Source organism: Lontra canadensis, unplaced genomic scaffold, assembly GCF_010015895.1.
Source record: "Lontra canadensis isolate GAN:19392208 unplaced genomic scaffold, GSC_riverotter_1.0 scaffold58, whole genome shotgun sequence".
Lineage (NCBI taxonomy): Eukaryota > Metazoa > Chordata > Mammalia > Carnivora > Mustelidae > Lontra > Lontra canadensis.
Window position 1 is genome coordinate 7,605,291 of NW_022631052.1, and position 27,603 is coordinate 7,632,893.

The 27,603-nt window shown below is 55.4% G+C and overlaps 2 protein-coding genes across 11 annotated transcripts in view; one reads left to right on the forward strand and one right to left on the reverse strand.

The window, feature by feature from the left end:
- Positions 1 to 1,390, forward strand: part of ATXN2 (ataxin 2) — a 111,487-nt gene extending 110,097 nt beyond the window's left edge. For all 9 annotated transcript variants that reach the window (XM_032876279.1, XM_032876280.1, XM_032876283.1 and 6 more), the window contains one exon: positions 758 to 1,390. In XM_032876279.1, coding sequence (XP_032732170.1) covers positions 758 to 786 — 29 coding nt within the window. In that variant the 3' untranslated portion in view covers positions 787 to 1,390. The remainder of the gene's footprint in view (positions 1 to 757) is intronic.
- A 3,277-nt stretch (positions 1,391 to 4,667) lies between these two features.
- The window catches only part of SH2B3 (SH2B adaptor protein 3), a 35,469-nt gene continuing 12,533 nt past the window's right edge, over positions 4,668 to 27,603 (reverse strand). The window contains exons 3-8 of one of the 2 annotated variants that reach the window (XM_032876288.1): positions 6,398 to 6,499; positions 6,226 to 6,317; positions 6,041 to 6,138; positions 5,724 to 5,938; positions 5,457 to 5,628; positions 4,668 to 5,298 (exon numbers count right to left, since the gene is read on the reverse strand). In XM_032876288.1, coding sequence (XP_032732179.1) covers positions 5,003 to 5,298; positions 5,457 to 5,628; positions 5,724 to 5,938; positions 6,041 to 6,138; positions 6,226 to 6,317; positions 6,398 to 6,499 — 975 coding nt within the window. In that variant the 3' untranslated portion in view covers positions 4,668 to 5,002. The remainder of the gene's footprint in view (positions 5,299 to 5,456; positions 5,629 to 5,723; positions 5,939 to 6,040; positions 6,139 to 6,225; positions 6,318 to 6,397; positions 6,500 to 27,603) is intronic. The other variant, XM_032876289.1, reaches the window with a different exon arrangement.

Here is a 27,603-nt window from a genome sequence, read left to right on the forward strand (position 1 = left end):
AGAACTAGGAAGACCCGTCAGAGTGTGCACAGTAGGGACTGTGATGATAAGTTCAGTGTCAGGGCCTGAGGCTTCCAGGAGCCGAGTCTGTGTGTGTTCTGATGGTATACAGGATTTGGCTTGATGAGAAGCAGCAGCAGCATTCTGTGTGGCTGACGCATGCTTAGGACTCAGTTGGCCTTCCTTGTTACAATAGGCTGGACAGGGCAGCGTTCGCCTTCCTTAGTCCCCGCCCCCCCCCCGCCCCCAGTCTGACGGGGGTCGTTACCACCATGGCAGAGTTTGATTGTAGCTCTGGAGAAGACTATTGATGAGAAAGTGTGCTGTGTGTGGACTGGTTTTGAGTGTAGCCTTAGCTCCAGCCTATGCCCTGACAGGGAGAGAAGGCCCCGTGATTGTGCTCTAACACTTGATGGCTGCCATGGCGATATTTCAGTCTAACCTGTTACTCTGAAATCAATACTGGTGCTTGGCTAGTATCTGGGGAGGGGGTATGTTAAGGCCTTTTTCTCTACCCCATGAGCAACAAATCTTCTGGGAGTTTTACCTGAAGTGGTTTTACATCTGACTGGTTTGTTTCTACCCACCCACCTACCCCTCCCCTTTTTGGTGCAGATGGGAGGGGGAAGAGTGAATTGAATTTTGAGTCTTGTTCAGCTAGCACAAGGATAGTTTACAGGCGTGTGCTGCAGAGACACTAGGCTGATTTGCGGTGTTGCCAGTTTTCTGTTTAAATATCCACTTTTCTTTCTTACAGTACAAGCCCACCACCAACAGCAGTTGTAAGGCTGCCCTGGAGGAACCGAAAGGCCAAATTCCCTCCTCCCTTCTACTGCTTCTACCAACTGGAAGCACAGAAAACTAGAATTTCATTTATTTTGTTTTTAAAAAATATATGTTGATTTCTTGTAACATCCAATAGGAATGCTAACAGTTCACTTGCAGTGGAAGATATTTGGACCGAGTAGAGGCATTTAGGAACTTGTGGGCTGTTCCATAATTCCATATGCTGTTTCAGAGTCCCGCAAGTACCCCAGCTCTGCTTGCTGAAACTGGAAGTTATTTATTTTTTAATGACCCTCGAAAGTCATGAACACATCAGCTAGCAAAAGAAGTAACAAGAGTGATTCTTGCTGCTATTACTGCTAAAAAAAAAAAAAAAAAAAAAAAAAAAATCAAGACTTGGAACGCCCTTTTACTAAACTTGACAAAGGTTCAGTAAATTCTTACCGTCAAAATGACGGGTTATTATTTATAAATCAAGTTTGATGGAGTGATCACTGTCTACAGTGGTTCAACTTTTAAGTTAAGGGAAAAACTTTTACTTTGTAGATAATATAAAATAAAAACTTAAAAAAAATTAAAAAATAAAAAAAGTTTTAAAAACTGATATCAAGTTAGTGTGTGTTTGTATAAGCTTAAGATATTTCTATTATAGGATACTTCATATCAAGGCAGGAGGGCTGAGTGTGCTTTCTTAAATAATCCTGGAAGGTTAGTTGTCAAATGACTTTTCTTCTTCACCTTTAGTTCTGGTTCAAGGTATCTCTAGAAAAAGACAAGACTGAGACATTCTGTTTGGTGGATAAAGGTCCGCTCCAGAAGGAGGAAGGCTGGCCAGAGCTGGGCGGCACTGAGATACCACATCCTCAGCCTGACGCTGGTTCTGTAAGCTTTCCTTTTTAATATCTCCTGAACGCAGAATGAGTGTTCTTAGTCAGAAGTCGTTCTGATTCACACACCTATTTTACCAGAAGGGGGCAGGAGACACTTTTTAAAAAGAAACTGATAAATCCAGAAGACTGAAAGCTAAAACAGCACAGCGCTGTACAGAGTCGCTTACTGCCGTAGACTGGCTGCAGTGCTCACGCTGCCGCGTGCGGGAGGACAGAGGGAGGAGCGAGCAGTGGAGCGGAGCAGGGATTTTGCAGAGACCGCAGTCCTGTAATGATAGAGCCTTTAAATATTGTGGCAACAAGTCAGTTCTGAAAACTTTTAATTCATGTGTAGCAATTTGTACATTATAGCAAAATTTGCATTATTCAAGAATAAGTTACTTGTACAGTACATAAACAATACATAAAAATTTGCCAAATATCTTCTGCCTATAATGATACAGAATGGATCCATTTACGCCGTTGTCATTACAATGTGCTGCTTATTCCAGCCAAACACTGGATGTCAGATGTGTCCTTGTTAATGGTGGATAATATACTATCAAGTTCCTCAAGCCTGTGGGAGATGTTAGAGCTCACGTGACATTTGCAATAAGAGACGTAGCCCTGAATTAAAAGCATGAAGGAATCTCAGGCAACACTTAGGGAAGAGTTCAAGGCCTTGATTTTAGGTTAAGAAACTGTTATGTAAAAATAGTGTTTTCTGGCCTAAGATTTTAATGATTGCTATTCCTTTTTCCTACACGGTCCAGAAATGATCAAAGGCAGAAGATTTATACCAGATAAAGCCATATGGATTGCTGGTCTAAAATTCAAGGCAGGTTAGTTGACTTAATTCTTTGGTGCTGGTGACTGTTAGTATGTAAAAGTTCATTCAAGACAGAAGAAGGAAGTGATGGTGCTGGGAGCAGTCAAGCTATCCTGTTGTCTCGTCCTTAGAGCTAACTGGAGGGATCATGGTGCTTACTGTCCCTTTGGCACTCAGAGCCCGGGCTCTCAGTGGAGGCTGCTGGCTTGGCTTCTTGCTGCCAGCAGCAGTCACCCTGGGGCCAGGAGGGTGGTGGGGTATGCTGTGACCATGCTGGGCTGACTGTAGCCAGCAGGGTCATTGCCTGTGAAGGCATCTAGCCCAGGGGACCCACGGCTCCTTTTCCTCCATCTCGACCTGCTCTAGCAGAAAGAAAAGGCAGTGGCTCAGTGTCACTTCTTCTCAGGCCCTGAGGGGGCTTTTTGGGGGGCCGTATTTGAGCTATCCTGGGAACTTGGACATGTTTTAAAAGGAAGTGTTTTTCTTGAGCGTATTAAATGAAGCAGTCTGGAGGTGGGTGACTTCCAGTTTTCTGTCACCGAGTCTGGACTTGTCCTTCATAGCCAGTGGGTCAGAGCTGCTAGTTTGCTGTGCCTGGCTTGCCTTTTCGTATTACCTGAGAATTGTATGGTGAGCAGCTAAGCAGTGAGGGTCCCTGGCTTAACGATGTCACATTCCAGGTGTTTAGATTCCATCCCTTCTGGCTAGAGGGAGGGGACTCACGTGGGTTGTTGCCTGCTTGGCCCCTTTCCTGTGCAGCCAAGGGGACAATCTGTACCAGTGCCTTCTCAGCTCTTTCTTTGATGAGTTTTCTCTAAGAGAAATTCAGAACATAGAAAAAAACCACAAATCTGGATTGGATCTGCTTTATAATCTACTGGAAACACCCAGGAGTGTTGGTTTCTAAAGTGGTGAAGAGGTGACTGCTTGGCCCCCTCGACGCCCCCCCAAAAGAAAACCCCAGAAAATTCTAGAATCAAAAGTCTGACCACTGGGAATACAGAGAATGGCTTGAGGGAGCAAACCGAACCGTCACCCCAAAAGAGGGAAGCAGTAGTTTTAGGCCAGGGTTTATTTAGCCTCTGATTGATGTATCTGTAAAGGTTAAGCTGCGCTGAACTCCCAGTTTCCTAGAAGCCACATGGGTGAGCCTGCTAATGGCACCCAGGAGCAGCTGGCTCCACTCTGTCACTGCCCCCTTGGTTTAGAGCCTCTGCGTGAAAGTCCTGGGGGGAGCCAGCTCCCCTGTGAATTGTGTTACTGGTGAAAGGCAAGTGTAGAGGGAGGTTCTACTGCAGGCCCCCGGCTGGTGGAGACGCTGCGTGCCCGCGAGTGCGCGCAGACATTCCTCATCAAGAGAAGCAGTAAGCGGCTGGCACAGAATGCTGATTGTGGCTGTTAAAGGAGTTTCTCATTAGCTGTGGCACCAGATTCCCAGCTCCTCTTTTGGCTCAAGAGTGAGCCTAAAACCTTGTGGGATAGTTTATAAGCCATTAGATGTCTAGGGGTTTCTGAGCCAGCCCCATTGGTGAAGGATGGCCCAGGAGCCCTTCCTCCCTTTTTGCTTGTCCCTCCCCTTACCCCTTGGTTAAACTAGTTTAAGTCTCACCATAAAACTGCTATTAACCAGAATCCAGTTTTTTATTCATAAGGCACCAGGGTAGAATTATTCCTTGCCACCCTCCTATTTCAGTAATGGCCTGAATTTCCCTGAAAGGGTGACGTATTTAACTTCTCTTCATTAGTAAGGACAGTGGCTACTCAGCAGCAGGTGACTGTCCTGAGGATGAAAAAGACATGGATGCCAGGCGTGCTGGCTCAGACTGGGAACTAGTCAAGTAGGGTTTGCATAGCTGTCTCTGAACTACAAAATCGCATGGGTATTCGTTTAAAGAGTGCAATGACATAAGCAATAATTGAGTTTTGAAACCTGAATCCTTTGAAAAATTAATCTGAGGTAAAATGTTTAAAAAAATTGTTAACCTTGAGCTTTGTCCTAAAGCTGCGAGTCAGAGCAGGAATGGGGTGTTCACCTATGACGTGGGGGACGGCAGACCTGCCACGTGGACTGAGGCTACGACAGGCAAACCATATGAGAATCCAGGGCTTGTTAGTGTTTTGGGCTTCCTGACAACCCCCCCCCCCCCGAAAGTCTGCCATCCGCTGTGACAGTGTCCGTGAAAAAGAGCCCAGTTCTGCCGCCAGCTCTGGCCCTCACCCATTACCTCCTGTAAGAGGATGGGACAGGTCCTGGGGACTCAGGGCAGGAACTGGTGGCATCTGCGAACAAGAACTACATCTGTAAACAATAAGGAGAAAGCAGGTGGTGGACGATGAAACTTACAGGAGGCCCTTTAACAGGCCGAATAGAAGGGTCACATCGAAACTGGAGCAGTTAACAGTGTCCCTTAACTCTCTCTCTGGAAGGAAGGAAAGAAAATTACATTCACAAGTTCACATCTCTGCTTGCTTGTGCTCCGCGGGGGCACGTGTGAGGCCCGGGATTCCTCACCGCCGGTCAGAGAGGTGTGTACTGATTGTCTATGGCCCGTAGATGGCTCCGGGAGGAGGAGTCCATTTCGTAGTCTGAGTCCCGGGCTCGACTGGCAGCTTCAGGCTCCAGGTGCCGCAGGCTGTTTTCCAGCTCCTCGGGCGAAGGCAGCAGGTGGAATATCTGCTCTGGGGGGGAGGGTCGGCTGGGGGGACCCTCCGGGCCATGCCCTCGCGGACAGCCAGAAGAGCTAAGGTGGGGAAGGCCCAGCTCCGAATCCCAGTGAGCAAGGGAGAAAGGGAACAGGACGGTGTTGGAGGAACCTGGGGGACAAGTGACCAAGAGAGAGACCAGCGCAGTCAGTCTTAATGTGATGGGGCAGATGTTGGAAGAACACCAAAATCTCTGTGCCCCTGGGTTTGCAGCAAGCTTTTACCCTCTGGTTCCCTGTGCCACCCACCCCCTTTATCAAGGGTCACACCTGCTGGCTGGGAGACGACTACCACATAGCTGGACAAGCGGACGTCACAGGCAGCACCGCACTCGAGTGGGATGGGAGAGCGCTGGAAGTGGTGTAGCATGTCCACGACAGAGGGGAAGTGGAGGTGCTGCACTCGGCACTGGCCTCGCTCGGTCAGCGACAGGCGCAGGTGCTGGAGAGGAGAGGAGAGGAGGCTCAGCCACTGGCCACTGAGGGCTTTGAACTTGGGGGTGGGGGAGGTACGGCCCCACCTACCATGCCCCGTACCTTGGCTATGCCTTGGAAGTTGAACGTGAGCACATACTCCCCTCGCCGTGTCTCACTCTGCCGTACCAGGAACACTCCGTGAGCATCAGGACCCTGCAGCTGAACCAGCTGGGCTGCCTTCACCCGGGAGATGGGGCCATGGAACCAGGGATAGCAGGACAGGAAGTGATCTGTCTTCTGACAGGCTGGGTCCAGCAACCCCCCAGGAGAAGCACCTGGTAGACAGGACGGGTGATGGTCACCCCCGGTGGGTACCTTACATCCTAGGCTGAAGCTGGTTCCGACTTACCCGGAGAACGGAGGCCTGACCCACTCACCTTGGTTCAGGGAATCTGTGCTTCCCCGCGGGGAGTTGGATGTGCCAGACTCGGGGGCTGAGGGAATGTGCGTCTCTGGGTCTGTGCGCTCCAGCCTGCTGAAGAGGCTGAGGTTAGGATCTGGATAGACCAGGGCAGTAGGAAAAGCTGTGCCAGGAGTGGGGCCCTATGGTCCGGGGCCTCACCCTTGGCCTGTGCACTCCCGGAGCTCAGCCATCCAGGAGTTCAGCTGCTGCTCGTCCCCCACCTCAAAGATGATGTCTGTCCGGTCCTTCACCTGGCAAGGAGGAAGGGAGTGGCTGTGTGGGTGCCTTGGGTGTGTAGGTGTGACCCCGGGTGGGAAAAGCCGTTCCTTACCTTCAGGACAAAGGTATAGAGGTTGTCCGGCATCTCGAGGCGTGTGCATCGCCGAACCTCCTGGATGGTGGAGCAGGCTGCTTGTAGCTTGGGCTTTGAACTCTAGGAGACCAAGGTAGGGCACTTGAGGCTTGATCCTGATGGCCCTTCGTCCCCCCAGGCCTCTCCTTTCCTGCAGTCTCCCCAAGGGCTTAGTTGGGTGGGTGAGGGCTCCTGGTGCTGCCACGCAGGCCCCCCAAGCCTGGACCAAGGTCGAGCATTGTGGCTTGCTGGAGCCTCGCCGAGGGCCCTTCTCCTGTAGCCTCTAAGCACTCTTCCCGTGCCCCAGTGGACCTGAACCTCTCTGACCGCTGTCTGCCTGCTGACATCTGTTCCTTCTCCACCGGTGGAACAAAGAGCGCTGCCCACCCCCCAGCCCAGCCAGGTCACAATGGCTGCTGACCTCCTCATCAAAAGAAGCGCTGAGAGTGGACATGAGGGCATCCAGCCCAAGTCGCATTTCCCTCCACGGCGCTGCCTGTGCCGGGGGCTCAGGCCTTCGTCCTGCCTTTAGTTTATCCCCCTGCCATCAGCTCCTCATTAGTGCAGGCCTCTCCGGACCTTGTAGGAAACATACTCTCATCACATCATAAAGAGAAGCAGCTCAAATCTTGGAGGTGAAGTCTTTTGCCTGAGGGAGGGTAGATCGGGTTTTCACCTCCGTCCACAGCATACAGCCTAGAAGTTCACACTGTCACGCCCAGCTGGTCTGTCTGCAAGGCTGAGGGTGGGGGTTGACAGAGCAGCTTAGCCACAGGTTCTTGGGGCTCCTGCCAGCATCCCTAAAGGAACAAAGCTGGGTAGGGCTGGCCCCAGGTAGAACCAGCTGGAAACCTACACAAAACCTTGGACCCGGGAGTCTCCCGTGACATCCAGCATACACGGGGTTCAGGGGGCATGGGAAGTGGTCCCCTACTCCTTTGCCAGCAAGGGCTCCTCTCCCAGGTCCAGACTGAACCTGACTAAAGCAGGGGCTGAGCTTGCAGGTGCCTGTTCCCAGGGAGCAGGAAGCTCTGGGGCCCTAGAGCACAGAAGTCCGCATCTCTAGGGCAGCAGCGTCTCAGAATGCAGGTCCCCCTCTACTGCCCACCCCCATCTCTTCCTCTTGTGATAAGAGTGATAAGATTATTTCTCGCAAGGTCAGGAGATGATGGATGGCTGCTTCCAGCAGGGGCCAGAAGCAGATAAGAACAGCGGAAGGAGCCAAAGATGGAGGAATGGACATGGAGGCTCAGTTGGGCCCCGTCTCTCCAGTACCTCTTTCTTCTCCAGGACCGAGAGACTGCCAGGCCCACCTAGGACCAGCTGGGAAGGACCGGCCTGACCAAGCCAACACAGGGCAGGGGCAGAGGGATGGAAACAAGGCAGGCCCAAAGGCTTGTTCCTGGCACTGTGACTTTGGGGGAATCTGACCTCCACATCTTGAGCAGAAGCTGCCTTTTCAAGAAGTACAGGAGCCCATCCCCAAAGCCACATGTGTGACTGCTCGAGACACACAGGCACCAGGCATCTCTGATAGAAGGATGGTGACCCTAGGACCAGGCCACCTGCCTTCAGCTACTCCCTACCTGCAGGAGAGCTGTTAAACAGTGAGGGATGCAGCAGTCTGGCAGGAGACGTTTGGACAAACGGGGGCTCTTCCCAGTCCAGGCAACCCCTGCCCCCAGCAGTCCAGAGGAAAGAACCAACTCTAGGAGCCCCTGACGTTCGCCTTGGTGGACTGCCTCATCTCACTAACGTGATAGCAAGCACAGAGAGGTGGCCAGCCAGTCCCAGCCCTAAGTGACCACCAGCCAGGGTTTTTTTTTTAACCTTTCAGGTTTCTCTTACTTGTCCCCCATACCCCAGTTTCTCAGCCTGGGAGCTCGTGAGATGTGGGGAGCACAGGAATCCCATGCGGTACGGACACGGGCCCTGGGCGTGCTGGAGCGAGCAAGGCTCCACCTTTCAGAGCCTCGGTTTCCTTTCTGCACGATGGGTACTGTCCAAGTGCTCTTTCCTTCCTTATGCTGTTGCAGTTGGCTCTGCCTGGCCCGCGAGCCTCCCCACTGGCTCCAGGCCCTCCGGATCACTGGGAGGAAGTCAGCCGGCGAAGCAGCAGCAGAATTAGTCTCCCTCTCAGTTCCGCTCCGGGCCTGGCCCCAGGGTGAATGCTGAGATTAACCAGCAGAGCCACTGGTTTCACTCTGAACGTGGGGCCTCCATGCCAGCTCTGTCCGCAGAAGCTGAGGAACTGCTGACCTGGCAGGCAGTGGTAAAGAGGACTCCCCTGCTTCCCCTACAGCCAGCCCTGCTGCACAGATGCTGGCCCCCCATTCGCCCACTGGCTGAGATACAGGTTCTTCCCGACTCCTGTCAGGCAGCTTGGGGGACAGCTGTCCCAGCCAGCCCAGTCATCTCCCCTGCTGCCGCACAGCTGGGGGCACAGCCAGGATCTGAACCCCAAAGCTGGTGTGTCCAGGTACTGTGCTGTCTGATGGTAGAGAGAGGCCAGAGGCTCTGCTCAGACTGGAGTGGTGAGCGAGCACGTGGGGCAGGATAAACCCTGCCTGTGGCCACAGCCCTAGTTGGATGGTCCAGAGCAGGACTCAAGAGCACTGGTCACATGTGGAAGGACCAATGGGTGCCTTCCTGGTTCAGCAAACAGCTGGGAGGGGGAGCTGAGCCCAAACCCTGGGGCTGGATCAGCAGCTATAGGAACATGAGAGGACTCCACGTTCCCCTCTCTAGCATGTGCTCTGTCCCACCTGAGTGACTGGAAGAGCCAAAGCACTCCAGGTGATGTGGTGTGAGCAGTATCCTGTCACTCACTACATCCCTCCTGGGAAGCACGTTTCACCTCCCAGCATCCACAAAGCTAGCTGCTTTCCTATGGCCCCTCAGGCTCCGGGGCGGGGGGTGGGGTGGGTGGGGGTGGGGAAATATAACCATTTCTTTCTTTGCCCTGGCTGCCTGGAAGCTCAAAGGCAAAGAAGCAGATAAGCTCTGACACTGTCCCCACAGTAGGGCTTGCATTTCAATACCTGACTTTATCTAGGCTCTACACTTTCTTCACCCTCTAGATGGCAGTGTTCAGTCTTGTCTGTGCGACTTCTGTTACCCTGGCCAAGTGGCTCATCCCTCTTGTCGGTGTTGTCATTTATAAAACAGATTTAAGAGTCACTCTCTCCTTGCACAGCTGCTATGGTGACTGGGTGAGCTACTGCAAGTGGGAAAAAACAATGGCCTGACAAACAGCTGTGAAATTTCCAGGCTGGGGCCAGCCAAGGTGGGTAAAGTGCGGGGTCCCCTGTGGTTGCAGTACGACAGCTTCCCCTCCATGTGGCCCAGGAACCAGACACACAAGCCTTCCTTCAGCCCATCCTGCGGTGAAATCCACGTGTCCCCTAGCTTGCCTCTGTAAGTGCCCTAGTGAAGGTAAGGGGAAGACAGCAGGATGCAGTTTATAGTAAGATGTGCTTCAGGGGCGCCTGGGTGGCCCAGTCAGCTAAGGGGCTGTCTTCGGCTCAGGTCCCTCTCCTCCCTGCCCTGCTTGTGCTCAGTCTCTCAATTTTTTTTTTTTTTAATGTGTTTCAATGGGACTATCCATCAATGAGCCACTCAGGTGCTTCGAGTTTGTTTTAAAAGGAGCCTGAGAGCAGGGTAAGCCCTAAGAGAACAGTTAGTCTCTTCAGTGGACATTAAAACTGGGCAGAAAGTTCCATGTGCTTCTGTAAGACTGTACTTTTTGGGCTCTTGGTTTGTCATCTCTTACACTTTTAGAGGGTGGCATGGACATCTCTGCCTCAACCTGTGGGTTTACCTGGTCCTTCCTGACCCACACTGACCCATGGGCCCGTCTGCCTCTGGTGGGGCTTTGGGCTTCAAATGTGCCTGGGGGACTGAGATGGACAACTGGAACCAGACTTCCTTTCCCATTTCTCTCAGCCTTGTTTTCCCCTCATGTTGTCACCTGGAAGCTGTCCCATGACCTGTTGCTGTTGCCCATGTGCTAAGTTAGGGTAGGGCCACAAGCATGGGCTGAGGGCGGGGATGGCCCAGAGCTCCAAGGTTACACGCTATATCCCACTCTGCCATGTCCTCACAAGCACCGTGAATGGGGCCTATCACCATTTGTTCTTTAAGACCCCAGCGCAGGGACCGGCCAAGCCCTCACTGAACTCCAGGTGCAGTACCGCAGTGGAAACAAAATACGCAGTCCCTGATCACAGCTTACATTTTAGCAAGGGAGACAGATGCCCAGTGTGAAGGAGACGGGAAGGACCCACATAGGTAGGTGGGGGAAGCCATGAAGGGCCACAGAAACAAGATGGGCTCATTTTAGCTATGAGGAGAGCTCAGCTGAGGTTGCCAGGCACCCTTGCAAAGGCCCTGAGGTGGGAAAGCACAGGAGCACCTAAGGAGGCTGATGGGACTCCTGTGCACAGTGGGGTGGTTAGAGGAAGGTGCCAGAAGTCCCCGTGCGGTGTGGAGGCTTTGAGGGTCAGTTTGGGCTTGTCCTAAGTCCGAGATGTGGAAATGGCAGCTGGATGTACACTTCAGAGGCTCCGGGGAGCTCCTGCAGACAGCAGCATACCTGCTAGTCGGGCCGGACCAGCTCTTACCTCCTGCTCCCTGGGAAGCTGGAAGGGAAGGCACCACTTCACGCACACCCAGGTAGCGAAGGGCCTGGCACAGAGGGTCCAGAGGTGTGGGGAGGGCAGGCCCTCACAATGGCTCTGTTCCACCCATGGCATCCCACCTGGCCACTGGAGAAGCCCTTATCCAGCAACAGCCTAGGGGAAGGCGTCTCACCAGCGGGAATCCCCTCAGACCATCGCGCGCCCCTGGCAGACTTATCTCTCCCAGGGCTTTGGGCCCTCACTCCTCTCCTACAAAGAACAGCAGTGGCTCAGGAAGGAGGAGACCGTGTACAGTTGGGAGGTCTAGGTCCAAGCCTCACATTTCCACCCCAGTACCCATGCCCTCTAGGCAGCTTCTCAGTGGCCTGGAGCCCCGCTCGAGGTGGTTAGACGAGTCCTAACTCCACCACTTAGTACCTCTGGGATCTTGGGCATGGCACTAACCGCAGCCTCAGTTTCCTCTTGGTGACCTGGAGACAGTAAAAAGATCCTGCTGACCTCCCAGGAATAGAGGGAGGATGGGAGGTGGTCTTGGAGGACGGCTTGAAAACTTAAAAGACTCAGAGCAAATTGCAGATCCTAGTCCTGGATGGCTGAGTGTCCGCCCCCCCCCCCCATTCCCACCCAGAGCCCAGGATGGGTGCGGCCTGGGTGAATGAATGAATGAACAAAGGATGAAACATCCCTATGGAAAGTGCTCAACCAAGTCTTACTGATGGTATCAAAACAGCAGCCTACGTACAAGGTAAAGAGAATACCCTGGCTTACTTGCCCCCACACGCCTCCGAAGAAGATTTTAGGATCTCTCAGTGGGAGGGAGACAGCTGCTAGAATACAGAGGAGAGTTCTACTTGCCACTTAACTGTCGCTGAGGTACCTGGCAGCCAGTGCAAAAGAGGGACTCTTCCCAAGAGAGGGCAGCCTCCTGTGCCCGGGAATCCTATTCACAGTCCGCGGAAGGCTCTGGAAGTGCCGGAGCCAAGAAACCTGAGGGATGCGTGTGTTCCCGTGACTTCAGCATGACTTCCCGTGACCCGGTGTCCTACTCAGACACCTCTCTGGGGCCTGCATAACAGCCACACGGCAACCTTTCCGTCCCAGGCCTAGGGTCTCAGCTCTGCCTTGTCCTCTATGCACAGGTGACACCTGTCCGGCTTGTCTTCCCTCTCGTAAGACCCGACGGTGCCACACCCTCCCACGAGAAGCTGGGGACGGAGTGTGCGCGGTGGGTACGGGAAGGCCTCAGAGGGCGGACGCAGGCCTTCGGAAGAGTCCGTCTGCGCGGCAGCGAAGGCTCCTCTCTGCGAAGCTTTCCTCCTGTTACTCGCCACCCCCCTTCTCACCGCAGTCGGCCCACGTGGCTGTCTCCCCACTTTACGCCATAAGCTCCGGAGGCTTCGCTTCTCTCCAGCTTTGCCTTCAGCAGGGCACAGAGTCAGCGGTTCTAAGTGTTTGCCGAGCACCCCTGAGTGGCAGAGGTGGAAGGAAAGGCACTGGAGGCTAAGAGCACAGCAAGAGCCACTGCTCAGAGGCCAGAAGTACGGTCAGACCCAGAAGATGGCAGGGGAGTTGCCTGGGGCTGCAAGTGCTGGCGGACCCCCTTTGGGAGCACCTGTTCGGTGTCCGGCACTGCTGCCTGGGCTGTCCCATCAGTGGCTTCTGGACTATTGACTTCATAAGCCACCGCCATTTAAAACTTTTCTCCAATTTCACAAAAAAGAGCACCATATTGAAGAGATGCCAGGACCAAGGAAGCCAGAAGGTCACTGTCCCAGAGTAAGGGACAACCCTAATATTAAGTGTGGAGGGAAGACCCCCATGCCCTGCTCTGGGCCGTCTGTCTGCCCGGGGAGCAGTGGGGGGGGTCCGTCCGCGCCCCTCCAGCCGCCTGGGGGCCGGTGCTTTATCCCTGCTTCACAAGGGCGGCGCCAAGGCTCAGGAAACCTCCGGGGGTTACGAATCACAGCCCAAGTCTGACCTGTAACCCGCGCAAGTGAGCCTGACGTCTGTGTTTTAACCCAAACCCTGGGTGGCTCTGAAACTCACTGGCACCTGAGGGGAGTCCTGGGCCGGAAGGCCAGACCCTGCCTCCTCCCTCGCCCCCCTCCCCGGGCTCCTCCCCCAGAGGCAGACCGAGGGGTGCCAGGAATCTGGAGGAGGGCAGCTGCTGAGGGCAGAGCGGGTGCTCCGGGGGAACCCCGGCTACAGAGTGAGAGCCGAGAAAACAGGGTGACCTCCCGAGCCCCCAGGAGGTGGGCAGCGCTGAAACAGAGCTGCCACCCACCAGTCCTTCCTGGGCTACTCCCAGGTGGGTCCAGAGTCCAGCTGCTCAGCACTCTGGGCCTCATCTCACCCCAGGAGGAGCGCCAGTCCTCACCGTGGCCGCAGGACCCTGCAGCGCCTAGTCCTTAGGACCTCCCGGAGCTCGCCTGCTCCCACTGTGAGCACAGCCCTGGCCTCCGCCTTCGGGAAGGGAAGTGGACCAAGCACGCTCCCGCCGCGGGCCGCTCCACCTGCCGCTCCCTTGGGGAGGCCGTCCCCCTCGGCTTCACAAATCTAGCTCTTCACTGATTTGGGTCTCAACCCATGTGCCACCACAGGAAGGCCCTCCCTGATCCCAGTGACTAAATACACAGTCCCCGTCACAGAAACCCCCGTACTTCCTTCCCTGCATTTATCATCCTGTGAAACAGGCTCCGCCGGGGCCTTGGTCTAGTCACGCAGCGGCCCCGGCACCCAGTTGGCCCTGAGTGCTGGGGCCTGGGGGACACAGGCCACGGTCCCTCCTCCACTGTGGAGCCCCACCCAAGGGAACGCTCTGGAAGAGGGACAGCGTACTTCGAGGCGCTGTGTGGTCGGGGGAGGACCGGAGGACAGGCAGTCGGGACGAGAGCTGGGCCTCCCGGGGCTGCAGCTGGCTGGGGGAGGGGGGCGCTGGCCGCAAGCAATACTTGGGGCGCCCCGCCCCGGTACAGATGGAGAGAGGGAGGGCCCGACAGGCAGAATCCGCTTGCCCCCAGCCACAGAGAGGAGCTGCGGAGAGCCAGGGCTCGGACCGCCGCGGTGCCTGATCCAGAGTGTGGCCTCGGCAGAGGGAGCCTCCCCTCCTCCAGGGAGCCTTCTCTGCTCACTCGGTTGTGGTTAGTGCGATTCCCCTGCCTCTCCCTCCGCCTGGGTCTTATCAGGCCCGGCCATAATTTCCTGATGAGGCAGCTGCCCCCACCGTCCAACTGGGAGTTCCTCTGGGGGTGGGGACAGGGCACCAAGACCTTGTTCGGAGGTGGGGCCCAGCAACGGGGCGGGCCCCGAGGACATGCTTGGGCTGGGTGCCGGGGGTCCCAGTCGGTAGATGTGGGGGAGCAGAAGCAGATGTGGGGTGTGGTGAGTTATCACCCCCCCCCCAGTTCCCCAGCTCCCTTGCGGGCGAAGGGAAGGCAATGAGTCTATTCCAGGGCTGAAGCCTGAAGAAGTGTCAGAACTATAGACCACGGGCCATTTCCTTCCTGGGGCCCCAAAACCCACTCCACAGGCCCTTCAGAGGCCTGCTTCAGCCACTTCTCTCTGGGGTGACCCGGAATAAATCACTTCGCTTTCCTGTGCTTTTGGTTCCTCCTCTGTAAAACGGGAATGACCATGGAACCCGCTGCCTAGGGCTTCTGAAAGCAGACCTGCCTGTGACCTGACTACAGAGGAGTCCCCCAGACTCACCAGTTCACTATGAGCCAGATTTCCTCCTTGGTCTGGCGCCTTTGCCTTATGCCCCTCTCAGAGGAACAGGAAAGGGATGGGAGACACTTCTGGAACAAGTCAGCTTCCCCCCTTCCCTGGCAAGCAAGAGTTCCCAGAGCCCCCGGAGGGCAGGCACAGACAGTGATACACTCCCCCCAAGTGCAACAGTTCTGCTAGAGACCCAGTCCCCATCATCTGCCCTCCCCTTCGCCCACTCTTGGACCCTCAGAAGCCCCAAGGAGCCCCTATAGTGTAGGTGATTAGCCAGAGATGCTGAGACAGGGCCTGGGGGCCTGTCTAAAGCCCCACCTGCAGTGAGCTCCCCTCATGCCCATAAGGGTACCCCCACATGCCAAACTTACAGTGACACAGTCACAAAGCCCCCTCTCGAGATGACCCCCACCTCCTCCCCCCCCAGAATCACAGGAACAGGGACACAGAGCTGCTCCCAGATGCTAGAGCAACCTCCCCCTGACAAACACCTGGAGCTAGAGACCCCCCCACACACAGAGGGAGACAGCCCCCCAACAAACAACTGGCCTGGGATCTCCCCGACACTCACTCGACCCCCTTCCGAGATGCAGGAGTCCTGGTTGACACAGAGTGGCCGAGTGTGGAGAAACCATCTGTGAGGACGGGGGTGAACTCCACTCCGAGGCCTGCCCATGGAGGGGCCACACCCAAGCCTAGGGGGGCCATGGCTTACGAGGGGCCACCCCCGCAGGTTCCACACCTGCCGTACCCACTCGCAGGCATGACTGGACAGATGAGCCAAGGAGCCAGTCAGTCCATCGGCACCTTTGTCAGCTGATCTCGCCCCCCAACAGGGTGACAAAAGTGACCACACCCGGCACCACCCAGGACAGAGCCTTACAGGGCAGGAATGGAGGGAACCAGTGCCCCCCACCCCCACTGGCCAACACCTCCTTCCTGGCTGTCTCTCCTCCACACCTGTATTCAAGCTGCGCCCCCACGCAGGGCATCGCTCCTGGCCCAAACCTGGGCTCTCAGGGTGGCAGGTTAGAGGCATTCTCCAGACCCCGGAGCTGAGCAAAGACTCCGAGGACCTCATGGGCTGGTCACCCACTACCACCTTCAGTCAGTTTATGGCTGGCCTGGAACATTCTTGTGGACGGAAATGGCCTCTTAGTCTGGGAGTGCTCAGCAGGCAGCCAGCAAGCCCAGAGATGGTCCCGAGCGGGGTCAGGACCCAGCCAGAACCCCCCTCTACCCCGCCCTCCCCGTCGCCCGCTGCAAACCAGCTGCCACCAGCCCACACCTTGAGCAACCACATCCTGCTCCAGGAGACCCCGCCAGGAACCGTCCCTGCCCCCACATGACCGCAGAGCCCCAAGGCCAATGAGCCCCATCCCCATCCACCCTCGCCCCAGGCCATGCCCTCCCATCACAGTGCCACTGCTCCTGGCCACCTCCATCCCGGGGACACCCCAAGCCATGAGTGTGGGGCTGCAGTCAAGACAGAGCCATGGCTCCAAGAGTCCAGGCCATGTGTCCAGCTGTGCCCAAGCGTCAGAGCTGGCACTGCCCACCTGGGCCTTCTGGCCACACAGTGGGGTGCGCCTGCAGGCTTGGACACCCCTCCCCCAAACACGGATGGGCCCACTGGAGTCTGCAGGTGATGACCATGGGTGTCACCAGGCTGAGGGGTCCCGGGCCCCAAGGCCTTAGACAAGGTGCCCACCAAGGCCCCTGCTGTGAAGCCAGAGCAGCTGGGGGAAGCCCCTCACCTCAGCAACTCGGGCTTCAGCTGCAGCCCCGGGGCCCGGAGGCTGCCGAGCCGGCTGAGGGTGGAAAAAGCTGTGGTTGAGAACTAACAGCCTCTGTCGGCAGCCTGGGGTGGGGGAGCGCAGCGACGGAGGGGGGGCTCGTCACCACCGAGACCCACCTCCTGCCTTCGAAGAATGGTGATTCAGAAGAGGCTGAAACGATGGCCTCTGGGGCGCGGGGGGCTGCAGGGGCGCCAGGAAGGCTCCGAGCCCCGGAATGGATGGAAACGTGGGCGAGAGCAAGGAGCTGGCCGGGTCGCAGCCACAGTCAGCACAGCGCCCGGGGGTCCCCCACCCCTCTGAGCGTGTCCGACAGACTTGCCACCCTTACCTTGAGCCTGTTCAGTGAGCGCTCCCCGTGCCATGTACCTGCACACACAGCATCTCATGGACATCAGAAAACAACAGGAAATCACACCAGCCAGAAAGAATAGAAACCGGATGGGTTAAATAATTAGAAGTGAAAAATAAAGCTTGAGACAAAACTGGAATAGAACCCAAGTAATTATCTGATCCAGGGTGGGAGGGGCCTGAGGCAGGAAAAGCAAAGGACAAAACCCCAAGGGAAAAGATCACTGTGTTTTATTGCCCAGACTTAAAAACCTCCAGAGATGAAGAACCTCAGGATAGAAATTGAAAAGCCAAATGGCGAATAGGGGAATATTATTAGCAGCATGTGACCGCTTATGCTCATGTAAAGAGCTCTGGCAAACCAACAAGAAAAAAGGCAGACAGTGTTGTAAATGGCCTGTAAGTCACAACAATGTGTATGACCCAGAAATGGAAGAGAAACGGTCCAAATCCACAGGGACAGAAAGTAGACTAGTGGCTGCCAGGGGTTGGGGAGGGTGGGGACGGAAATTGGACTGACTGCTAACAGGTACAGGGTTTCTTTCTGGGGCGACAGAAATGTTCTGGAATTAGCAGTGGTGATTGTGCACACAGTGAATGTAGTAAAAACCAATGCACTGCACTCTCCTGTGGTGAAATATTAGTGAATTCAGTATTTTTATGGGTTTTGGAGAAATGGTCTTTTCCACTGCAGTCAGAAAGGGCAAGATAACCACTTCACCCAGAAGTTGGCAGAAGTCTTCAATACCCAGGGCTGGGCCCGCTGGTGGTGAGAAGGCGAGCGGCCCCAGCCCTTCTGCAAGGCTATCTGCAAAGGATCTATCAGAAGCACAGAAATGGCCAGTTCAGCACATGAAAAAAATGCTCAGCACCGTCACCATCAGGGAGATGCAAATCAGAACCCGATGAGAGAGCTCTTCACACCCACCAGGACGATTACAATCAAAAAAAGACCGATAACAAGAGTTGTCGAGGACGTGGAGAAGCTGGAGCCCTCGCCCGCTGCCGGTGGGAACAAATCGGGGCAGCCGCCGCGGACAACAGTCTGGCAGTAAAATGTGAAACCGAGAATTACCATGTAACCCTGCGGCGCCACTCCTAGACAGACACCCGAGGGAGATGAACCCACGATGTCTGCACAGAAGGTTACACACGACCGTTCACGGCAGCCCAGCCCCGTCCACACGGGAGCCACGCCACGTGCCAGAAAGTGGGAGCGACGCAACGTCCGTTCACTGATGGACAGATGGAACGTCGTGTGTCCGCACGATGGAACAGGACTCAGCCATAAAAGGAGTGGGGTGCTGACACCGGCCACGTCATGGGTGAACCTTGAAGACGTGACGTCAAGTACAAGATGCTGGTCACAAAAGACTGGCAAATCCTCAGATTCTACTTCTGTAGAAACAACCTAATAGGCAAATGCAGAGAGACCGAGAGCAGACCAGTGGCGGAGGGAGGGGACAGTGGGGAGTGCTTGCTAATGGGTGCAAGGTCTCTTTCTGAGATGATGAGAGTGTTCTAATAAAATCAGATCACGGTGATCATTGCGCAAGTCCGTAAATACACCCAAAGCTGCCGCTGTACGCTCGAAGTAAGTTCATTTTCCGTGCTTGTGAACTGCATCTCGGTAAAGCTCAGAGGGCACCTGAGTGGCTCAGTTGGTTAAGGGTCCCCCCTCGACTCAGGTCATGATCCTAGGGTCCACAGGGGCTCTGCTGGCTGGTGGTGGGGGGCACTGCTTCTCCCTCTGCCCCTCCCCCTGCTCACGCTCTCTCCCTCACTTGCTCTCAAATAAATCAATAAATAAATAATCTTAAAAAACAAAAAAGCAAACAGCTCAGCGAGCACGCTGTAGAAGCTGTCATAAAGCCTTCGACTCAGCACTTCCCTTTCTAGGAAGTTAACCTAAGGAAATAATGAGAGCTGGGCACGAAGATTTATGTACGAGTGTATGTCACGCAGTTCTCTCTCCAAGCAGGAAAGTGAGAAATGGCTGAATTAGGAGTCTGGATAATATTAAATACACCACAGCCTCTCTGTGTAAATGAAATATTGCGTAGCCAGTATAAAAAAAGACATTCTTGGAAGATAGTTCAGAAAAATGTCCAAGCTCTGTTAAGTGAGAAAAAAAAAAAAAAGGTCACAAAGCAGAACGAGGAGTGTGCGTCCCCCCGGGGCTGGGGTTTTTGTCCTAAGGTGTCTGCCCGCACTGCCCCCGCGCCTGGCGCGCACAGCGGGCTCCAGAGAGAAGCTCGGAAAGGAGGAGGAGAGAGTGCTGGAAGGACTGCAGTTCAGAGGGGGGAAAGTTAGGAAACGCAAGAAGAAAGGTCACCAAGACTTCTGCCAAGATGGAAAATGCTGGTTCTCTCCAGGTGCGGGGCTCGGAGGCGGTCTTCAGTTGATGCTCTACAGTCTCTGCCGTGAGCTTTATTAGCAGAAAACGCAAAGCCAAAACCAGGAGGAGCTCAAACGTGGAGGCTCTCGGCAAATTAGAGAGTTTCCTAGATTACGTGACGGTTCAGATGAGACAGAGCAGGGGCCCTCGGTGCCGCACGATTCCCCGGAGACCAGTTTCTCCCTCCACTGCTGTTCCTGCGGGCTCGCAGCACCCCCGCCTCGGCCAGCGCCAGGACCCCCCACTTCAGCCCCAAGTGAGGGAGGCTCCCGAGGCCTGGTGGCGGGCGCTGCTTCGGTCGTCCCCGTGGATGGTGTCACCCACTGATGCCAGACCCTGAGATGTCAGCGGAGTCCACGGCCGGAGGACAACACTGGCCTCCTCCCCAGCACAGAGGGGAGATAGGAAAAAGGGGTGTGGGGCCCCCAAAAGGAAGCTGAGGCGGCCCCTCCTGCCTTGGGGAAGGAAGCTCCCTCCCCCCCCCCCATCACCACTAAAGGCCGGTGGCTCAGAGCACGGAGATCTCTTCTTGTGCATTTTGGTTTCCTTTTCCATTCACAAAGACGTGGGTGGGGGATTTCCAGCAGCGGCCTGCCTGGCTCGCTGGGGCTGCCAGCTGGTGCCCAGGACGGCCACGGTGGGGCCCAGCCCCAGGACAGCAGCCAGGGACCCACCTCCGGGATGCGGCGCCCTCTCGGGTGGGAGCACGCTGTGCCCTTGCTGAGCCTGCTTTTGACTCAGTCACCCCCAAAATGCCACATACTGACATTCTGCTTTCTAGAATGGGAAACTGAGGCTCAGAAAGGCCAAGCTCTCGGCCCAAAGTCACATATCAAGGATATGAGAGCCAAGATCTGAGCCTAAACCCGTCCACCTGCTGCCATCCTCCCCGGCGGCCACGCTCACAGCCCAGACTACTGCGATGGTCCCGAACGAACGAAAACCGAACGTGCACTTCCAGGAAGCTGGCGAAGGGCCCTGGGGAGCAGGTGAGGTACCCCCAGAGGCGCTGGGGGCAGGGGGTGAGGATAAACCAACGTGCTCCGCCGCCCTCCCCCTGCTGGAGTCAGGAGCACTTTCTAGCGTGTGGATTCACAGAATTTGAGCTGAAAGGAAACACCGATACCATCTGCCCGCGGTGTCAGCATGGTCAGGGGTTTCTTCTGAGCGGCAAACTACTCTTCAGAAATGATCTGACACGGAGCCCCAGTAAGGGGCAGCTGTGTGTGCCTTCGGGGCCCCCACAGGAGCCCGGCCCACCACCACCCCTTCCTTCCTTCCCCCACCAGTCCCGGAAGGCCCCGAACAAGCCCCTTTGTTGCCCATTTCACAGCTCAGAGAGGGGTGGGGACCCGCCCGGGGCCCAAAGCAGCCCAGAGCGGAGCAACGACAGGAACCCCATTCTCACTGGGGGAGCCCTCTGCCTCTGGTCATCCTGGGAGAGGGTGGGACTGGGGCGCCACTGGCCTCTGGCACTCCCATCTGTCCCCACGGGAACACGGGGTCTCTGCCTGGCCCACGAAGATCTACGGGGCTGGCAGTGAGGGGTGGGTGACTTCTCCACCTGTTGGGGGGCCGAAACGCAAACCCCTGGCCTTGGCAGGCCTATAGCAGATGCTGTTCCTGGCTCTTTCGCCTCCCGGCTGTGTGGCCTTGGGCAAGTCTTTCTACCTCTCTGTGCCTGGTTCCTCACCGGTGAGATGGCTTCATCGCCACCCCCCGCCCCCACCGTGTGTCAGATCGACAACCAATGTTGGTAATGACACAACCACAGCTCAGCTCTGCTGGCGGCGCGGGGCGCCCTCAGGTGCTTCGTGGACAGCAGCTCGGCCGCCCCTCTCAGCTCCCCACAGGTGAGGGCCGTCACGCCACTAGTTTTAGGAAATATTTGAGGAAACTGAGGCACAGTGAGAGAGGGCCGAGTGCCTTTCCCAAGGTCACACAGCTCAGGGGGGGGCAGAGGCAGGACTCAAACCGAGGTCTGTCTGAGCCAAGGGAGGGTGCCCCCTCCCGCCTGGCCGCTTCCTGCCCGGCCCTCCTCCTCTTCCTCCTCTTCCTCCTGCCTCCGAGAGGAAACCGCCAGGCCTCCGGCGGACATCCCTTTCTCTCTGCTTCCTCTTTCCCACACTCAGGGGCACGAGCTCCAGGCTCAGGCCCCCGGCATCCACACTGTGGCTCCCTCTGCCTCTCCCAGCCTCAGTTTCCCTACCTGGAAGGCAGGCGCAGTGCCAATGCCAACCTGATCGGACAGTGAGCAGCCCCAGGCTCCTACAGTGGCGCCCTCAGCCGCAGCGCGCCCCCGGGGGTGGGGGGCCCGGCCAGCACCCGGGCGGCCAGAGCCCCTGCGGCTGCACAGCCTCCGAGAACCACCAGAGCTGCAACTCCGCCTCCTCCCGGACACACAGTGGGCGCGGCTGAGGAGCCGAGGGGGCTCGAGGCCTGGGGACCTCTTGTCACAAACTGGGTCCCCCAGACTGTCCCCCGCTGGACAATGGGCTCTGTGACAGCGGGGCCAGAGGGCTTCCAGGCACCCCAGGGAGGTCTGCTGCCTGGATGCAGGGGCCTGAGGCTGACCCCAGCCACCCAGTCACACACTGCATCCGTGGCCTCTGCCACATGAGCAACCCCACAGGCAGGTGCTGTGACCATCCCCATTTCACAGATGGGGAAACCGAAGCCCGGAAAGGCTGAGTCGCTTGCCCCAGGCCGCCCAGCTCAGAAAGAGCAGAGTGGGAACGGCTCTGAACCACAGTGTCCAACTGGCCCACCCCCAGCCGCCCCAGGACCAGCAGCACAGCTACTCCCAACCAGACCACTTCCTCCTGGGGCTAGTTGAGGCCTACGGTGTATATGGGGGTGCTCAGGGCTATTGGCTGAGGTGTCCCCCGCCTCCTTCCTCTACCTCTTCTCCAGGCCAGCAAAGGCCAAGGGCAGAGCATGCGGGGTGAAGGAGACACTGGCCGGCCCCCTCTAGGGGGGTGGCACTGGACAAAGTGGTCACAGGGAGCCTTTCCCGGGATGCGAGCTCCGAACAGTGGCCCCTCCCCAACCCCGATGGGGCCACTAGTGATAGTAAGTCCTGCTGAAGGCCCACTCGGCACCCGAGGCAGCCTGGTTCCCCGGGGTTCCTGTCCCAATCCGGCCACTCACGAGCTGTGTGACCTCAGCCAAGTCATCATTCTTCACCTCCTTTCCTCATCTGTGAAATGGGGGCAACTCCAGAGCTCTCACAGGGCCGCTGTGAGGGTTCAGCAAGCCAGGTCAGTAAAGTCCCGCGTATATAACAAGCGCCAAATAAATGTCGGCGAACAGGTTACTTTCTGACCGCAGCTAGAACTCCACCATCACCCCCTTGTGCGGAAGAGAGAAACTGAGGCTCAGCCCCCAGACTTGACGGGGCTTGGAAACCATTTCAGCCAACTAAGGCCTGGATACATGGGGAAACTGAGGCCCTAAAGAGCAGAGAGCCGGCCCAAATGCTATGGCCGGCCTGGTTGTGCTCCATCTGAAAACGGACCCTGAGCTCCAGGGGAGGGCCTGGCCCGGTGGCTGCTTCGGTTCCTTCTCCCCTCCCTGCCCCGTCCGCCCACCGCCTCCTGCCAGGCTCTCCCTCCTCAGCACATAGGCTTGGTCCACGCCCTGTGATGCCGGCCTGGCTCTGGGGATCCACTGACAGGTTTGGTTTTTTTCTTTTAAGATTATTTATTTGTTGGGGGGAGGGGAAGGAGAGGGACAGAGGGAGCAAGAATCTCAAGCAGAGGCCCCACAAGCAGGGAGCCCAATGTGAGGCTTGAGCCCGTGACCCTGAGGCCACGACCTGAGCAGAAATCAAGAGTCAGACACTCAACCGACTGAGCCACCCAGGTCCCTGCTTATCCACTGACTTTGTAAGAGAAGCCAGAAATCTATGGAGCGCCTGGGTGGCTCAGTGGGTTAGAACCTCTGTCTTCAGCTCAGGTCATGACCCCAGGGTCCTGGGATCGAGCCCCACATCGGGCTCCCTGCTCAGCAGGGAGCCTGCTTCCCCTCTCTCTCTGCCTGCCTCTCTGCCTACTTGTGATCTCTGTCTATCAAATAAAATCTTAAAAAAAAATTAAAAAAGAAAAACCAGAAATCTGGATTCTTCTGTGAAATCTCTACATTTTATGTTTTTAAATATTGGTAACCAATCCAACTTTTTCTTTTAACTGCTGAGTACAATGGCATGTCTCAGGCCTGGCCTGGTGGGGGGCTGACACTCCACGGGCTCGGGCTCCAGGGAGAAGTTGAAGAGCGTGGCCAGGGGTTTGGAGGTGGGAGCCCCTTGTGATCAGTGTTCCTCTCTCCTCAGGTGCATGGCCCTGAGCGAGTCCCTTTGCCTCTCCCAGAACTTCGTTTCTCCCCTGTCAAATGGGTCAGTGGCCTTGACCTCACGGGTAGGGACTTCGGGTCAAGTGTTTAGGGCAATGGTCGGCACATAGCAGGTGCCCAGGCAAGATAGTAAATATGCTGCCCACCCCCCCCAATTCTAGCCCAACCCTGGGACTCAGATGTCTGAGGAGGGGGAGTTGCCATAGGACAAGTGGAGATGGAGACCAGAGGGTCTCATAGGAGAAGAATCATGCCACTGCTGATAGTGTGAGACCCCCAAGTCCTCCCTATGGCCACATGGTCCCCACCTAACCCAGCCCCAGCATCTTTCCAACCTTTTCTGTGCTTGTTCCCTCCATTCCAACCCCCGGCCACTTGTTCATTCCTCAAAGTCTCCTGGTTCATAGCCACCCCAGGGCCTTTGCACTTGCTATTTCATTGACCTGGGACTCCTACACCCAGATCTTTCAGAATTGGCACCTTTCCTCATCTCAGACATCACCTCCTTCCAGGGGCAGGACTACTTTGAGGACCACCCCCCAATCCCCAGCCTTCTCCTGAAGGTGAGCACCCAGAAGGGAGGTCCGTCTCCTGCCCACCCACTGAAACCAGAGATGGCCATAACCACCCATCTTTGGACACTGGAAATAGCCACAAATGTCTCCTCCAACCACCCTCCAGCCACACCCCCCACCCCCGCCAGCAGCCTGGCTCTGGCCTCCACCCTTGAGAGCCTCATCATGAACCCGAGGGGCTTTTACCCCTGCTTAGAGGTGAACAGAAGGAGGCTGAGTGGGGACGAGGTCAGCCAGGGTCACACAGCTGGTCAGAGGCAGAGGTGAGTCTTGAGGACCCATGAGTCCTTGGTTCCCGGGCCTCAGAATCTGGGTGGCATTTGCTTGGCTGAGGCCCAAGGAACATGTCTCTGGGCAGCTGCCCTGTCTCAGCTCATGTTCTCCAAACCTCGGCCTGCTCTATGCAGCGGGACATTCTCCAAGCTGGTGCTCGGCACCGTGCAAGGGCCATGGTGGGCGTGAGCCCAGAGCCCAGGCCCTTCACCACCACCCACCGGCTGTCGAAGCTGCAGCCTTCCTTTGCCTTCTGTTCAAAGCTGCTCCTTTGAACAACTCCAGGCTCAGAGGTCAAGACTGCCCACCTGGCAGGCACACTCCATCAAGACTTAGAGTCTAACAATCCTCAGCCTGGAGCCTGGACGCTCCAAGTCATTCCAGGGAACATTCAGGAACAGCCCCTAGACTGTTCCAAACACAGTGGGGGGCTGCTGGAAGCTGCTGGAGCTGGGCTGCTCCGTCAAGCCAGATACTCGGTGCAGGGGCTGGGAGAGGCCTTAACAGGGCAGCTCACTTTGTGGAGGACACCCCAGGTCTTGGACCAACCACTGAGCCTACGGCACAGCCCTAAGGGCCCTAGCAGCCCTCCTCCGGGCCTTGACTTCACCAGGGCCAGAACACCACACACAACATTTGTGCCTCTCAGTTGGGCACTGAGGACCCAGATCAGCACTGGGATTAAAACTGTTCTCAGTCCCAAAGTCATTACCATGACCACCACCATGACAAGAAGAAGCACTAACACTGAGTGCTCCCCAGGCCAGGGGCTACCCAGTTAATGCAACAACTCCACAAGGCGAAACTGTGAGTAGCCCCATTGTACAGAGGAGGCCACTGAGGCTCAGAGAGGGGCTATCACTTGCCTATGGCCCCAGAACTGGGAAAAAAGTTAAGTCATTAAACTCAGGTCCACTTGACTCCTGACACCTGGTTTTCCAAGATGGTTTGTTTTAAGCAGAAGTTGTTTTTTTAATTTATTTTTTACTTGTATTTTTTAAAGTATTTATTTAGTGTTCTCTACCCCCAACATGGGGCTCAAACTCATGACCCCGAGGATCAAGCATCGCACACTCCTCCAGATGAGCCAGCCAGGCACCCCAGAAGCTGTTTTGAAAGTGAAGTTTTATAGGGACCCCGTGCTGTCACACAGATAAGACCACGTGTTTGGGATGTTATTTGCCTTTCACGGTGTCATAACCTCAAGACTTTAAAAATGATGAGAAAACAGTTTTTATCTGCACTTGCATTTTCCAACAGCTTCCCGTTGTGTTTGGAATAAAACGCTAACTCTTCACGGGACCCTCTAACCACACATACGCCCCATGCCCCATATTCCCTCTCTGTGCTCCCACCACCCAGGCCTCTTCTGTTATATTCTTCAAAACGCACAGAATGCCTACCCACCTCAGGGCCTTTGTCTGTGCTGCTCCCTCTGCCTGAAACACTGAGAGGTTTTTTTCGTTTTAAAGATTTAATTTTTAAGTCTTCTCTGCACCCAAATTGGGGCTCGACCTCACAACTCCGAGATCAAGAGTCACATGCTCTACAGAGCCAGCCAGGTGCCCTGACACTGAGAAATTCTTCACTCAGGATTAAGACTGGTCCAAAAGTCACCAGCTCAATACTCACTAGGACACTTTGGTAATTAGGACAGGGTAGTGTTGGCTTAAGGACAGACACATGGGCCAGTGGAACAGAAGGGAGAGTCTTCCAGAAGCACAGCAATGGACACTGGATTTAGGATAAAAGCAGCATTGCAATCCAAAAGAGAAAAGATGGTCACATCAGCAAATCGTGCCAGAACAACTGGAAGAATCATGACCCCTACCTCACGCTGTACATCAAAACTAATTCCAGATGGATTTTGGTCCAAAATGTGAAGACCCAAACAATAAAGTTTCCAGAAGAAAAGACAGGAGATCTTCATCACCCCGGGGGGATAAAATTTTCTTAAACAGGACACAAAAAGCAATAACTGTAAGGAAAGCAGCTGATAAGCCGCACTTAACTTGTGTTCATGGAAAGATTCCATTAAAGAAGAAAAAAGGCAACCCACAGAGTTGGAGATGATATTTACAAAACAAGGAAGTATGTCCAGCATATATGAAAACTCCTAAGAGAAGAGACAACTCAATAAAAATAAGCAAACATAAAAGAGTTAATTCCAGTGGCCAATAAACATATGAAAAGGTGCTTAACCTCAGGAGTCATCAGGGAAATGCAAATTAAAGCTGCAGTGAGCACCCGGTATACACAGCCACCCGGAGGGGTGGGAGGGGTGGGACGGAAAAAGACTCTCATACACTGCAGGTGGGGACAGAAGATCTTGCAGCCACTTTGGAAAAAATACAGACGTTTCTGATAAACATGCACTTGCCACATGACCTAGCAAGGCCTCTAGGAATCTTCCTGAGAGAAATGGACGCGCACGTCTGCACAGGGAACTATTTGCGAATTTCGTAGCTTTTATGAATTTTATTCCTAAAAGTCCCAAAGTAGAAATGATCCAAATACCACCGACAGGTGGGTGTAAGCTCCCTGCGGTACCGAGATAGGAACAGGCTCCTGACGCACAGGAGAGCACAAACAAGCCTCTACAACATTCTGCTGAGCCAAAGGAGCAGACGCAAAAGGCAACATGCTGCGTGATTCCATTTGTATCAAGTTCAAGAACAGAGAAATGTAATCCGTGGAACAGGAGTCTGTGGGAGGAGGGGGTGGCCTGGGTTACTGACAGGCAGCAGGAGGGAGCCCTCTGGGTGTTGGGTGACTTGGGTGTGTGTGAACATGGCAACCCTCGTGGGGCTTCCCGTTCGCTCACCCTCTGCCCTGAACGCCCGGGACACAGCGCCAAAGGTTACGTCACACAAGGGGATTCTTTGGCAACAACCGATCCCAACCACCAAATCGGGACCTCTCAGAGATACTCCCAGAGGCCCCACTGCTCTTCCTTTATAACATTGTGCAGAATTTATAACTCCCTATTCGGTTGTAGGTTTCTTGCCCAGTGGCTCCCACTAAGATGCCAGGACCCCAGCATCAGCATCTGTGTACACGGTCCGTGCTCAATAAACATCTG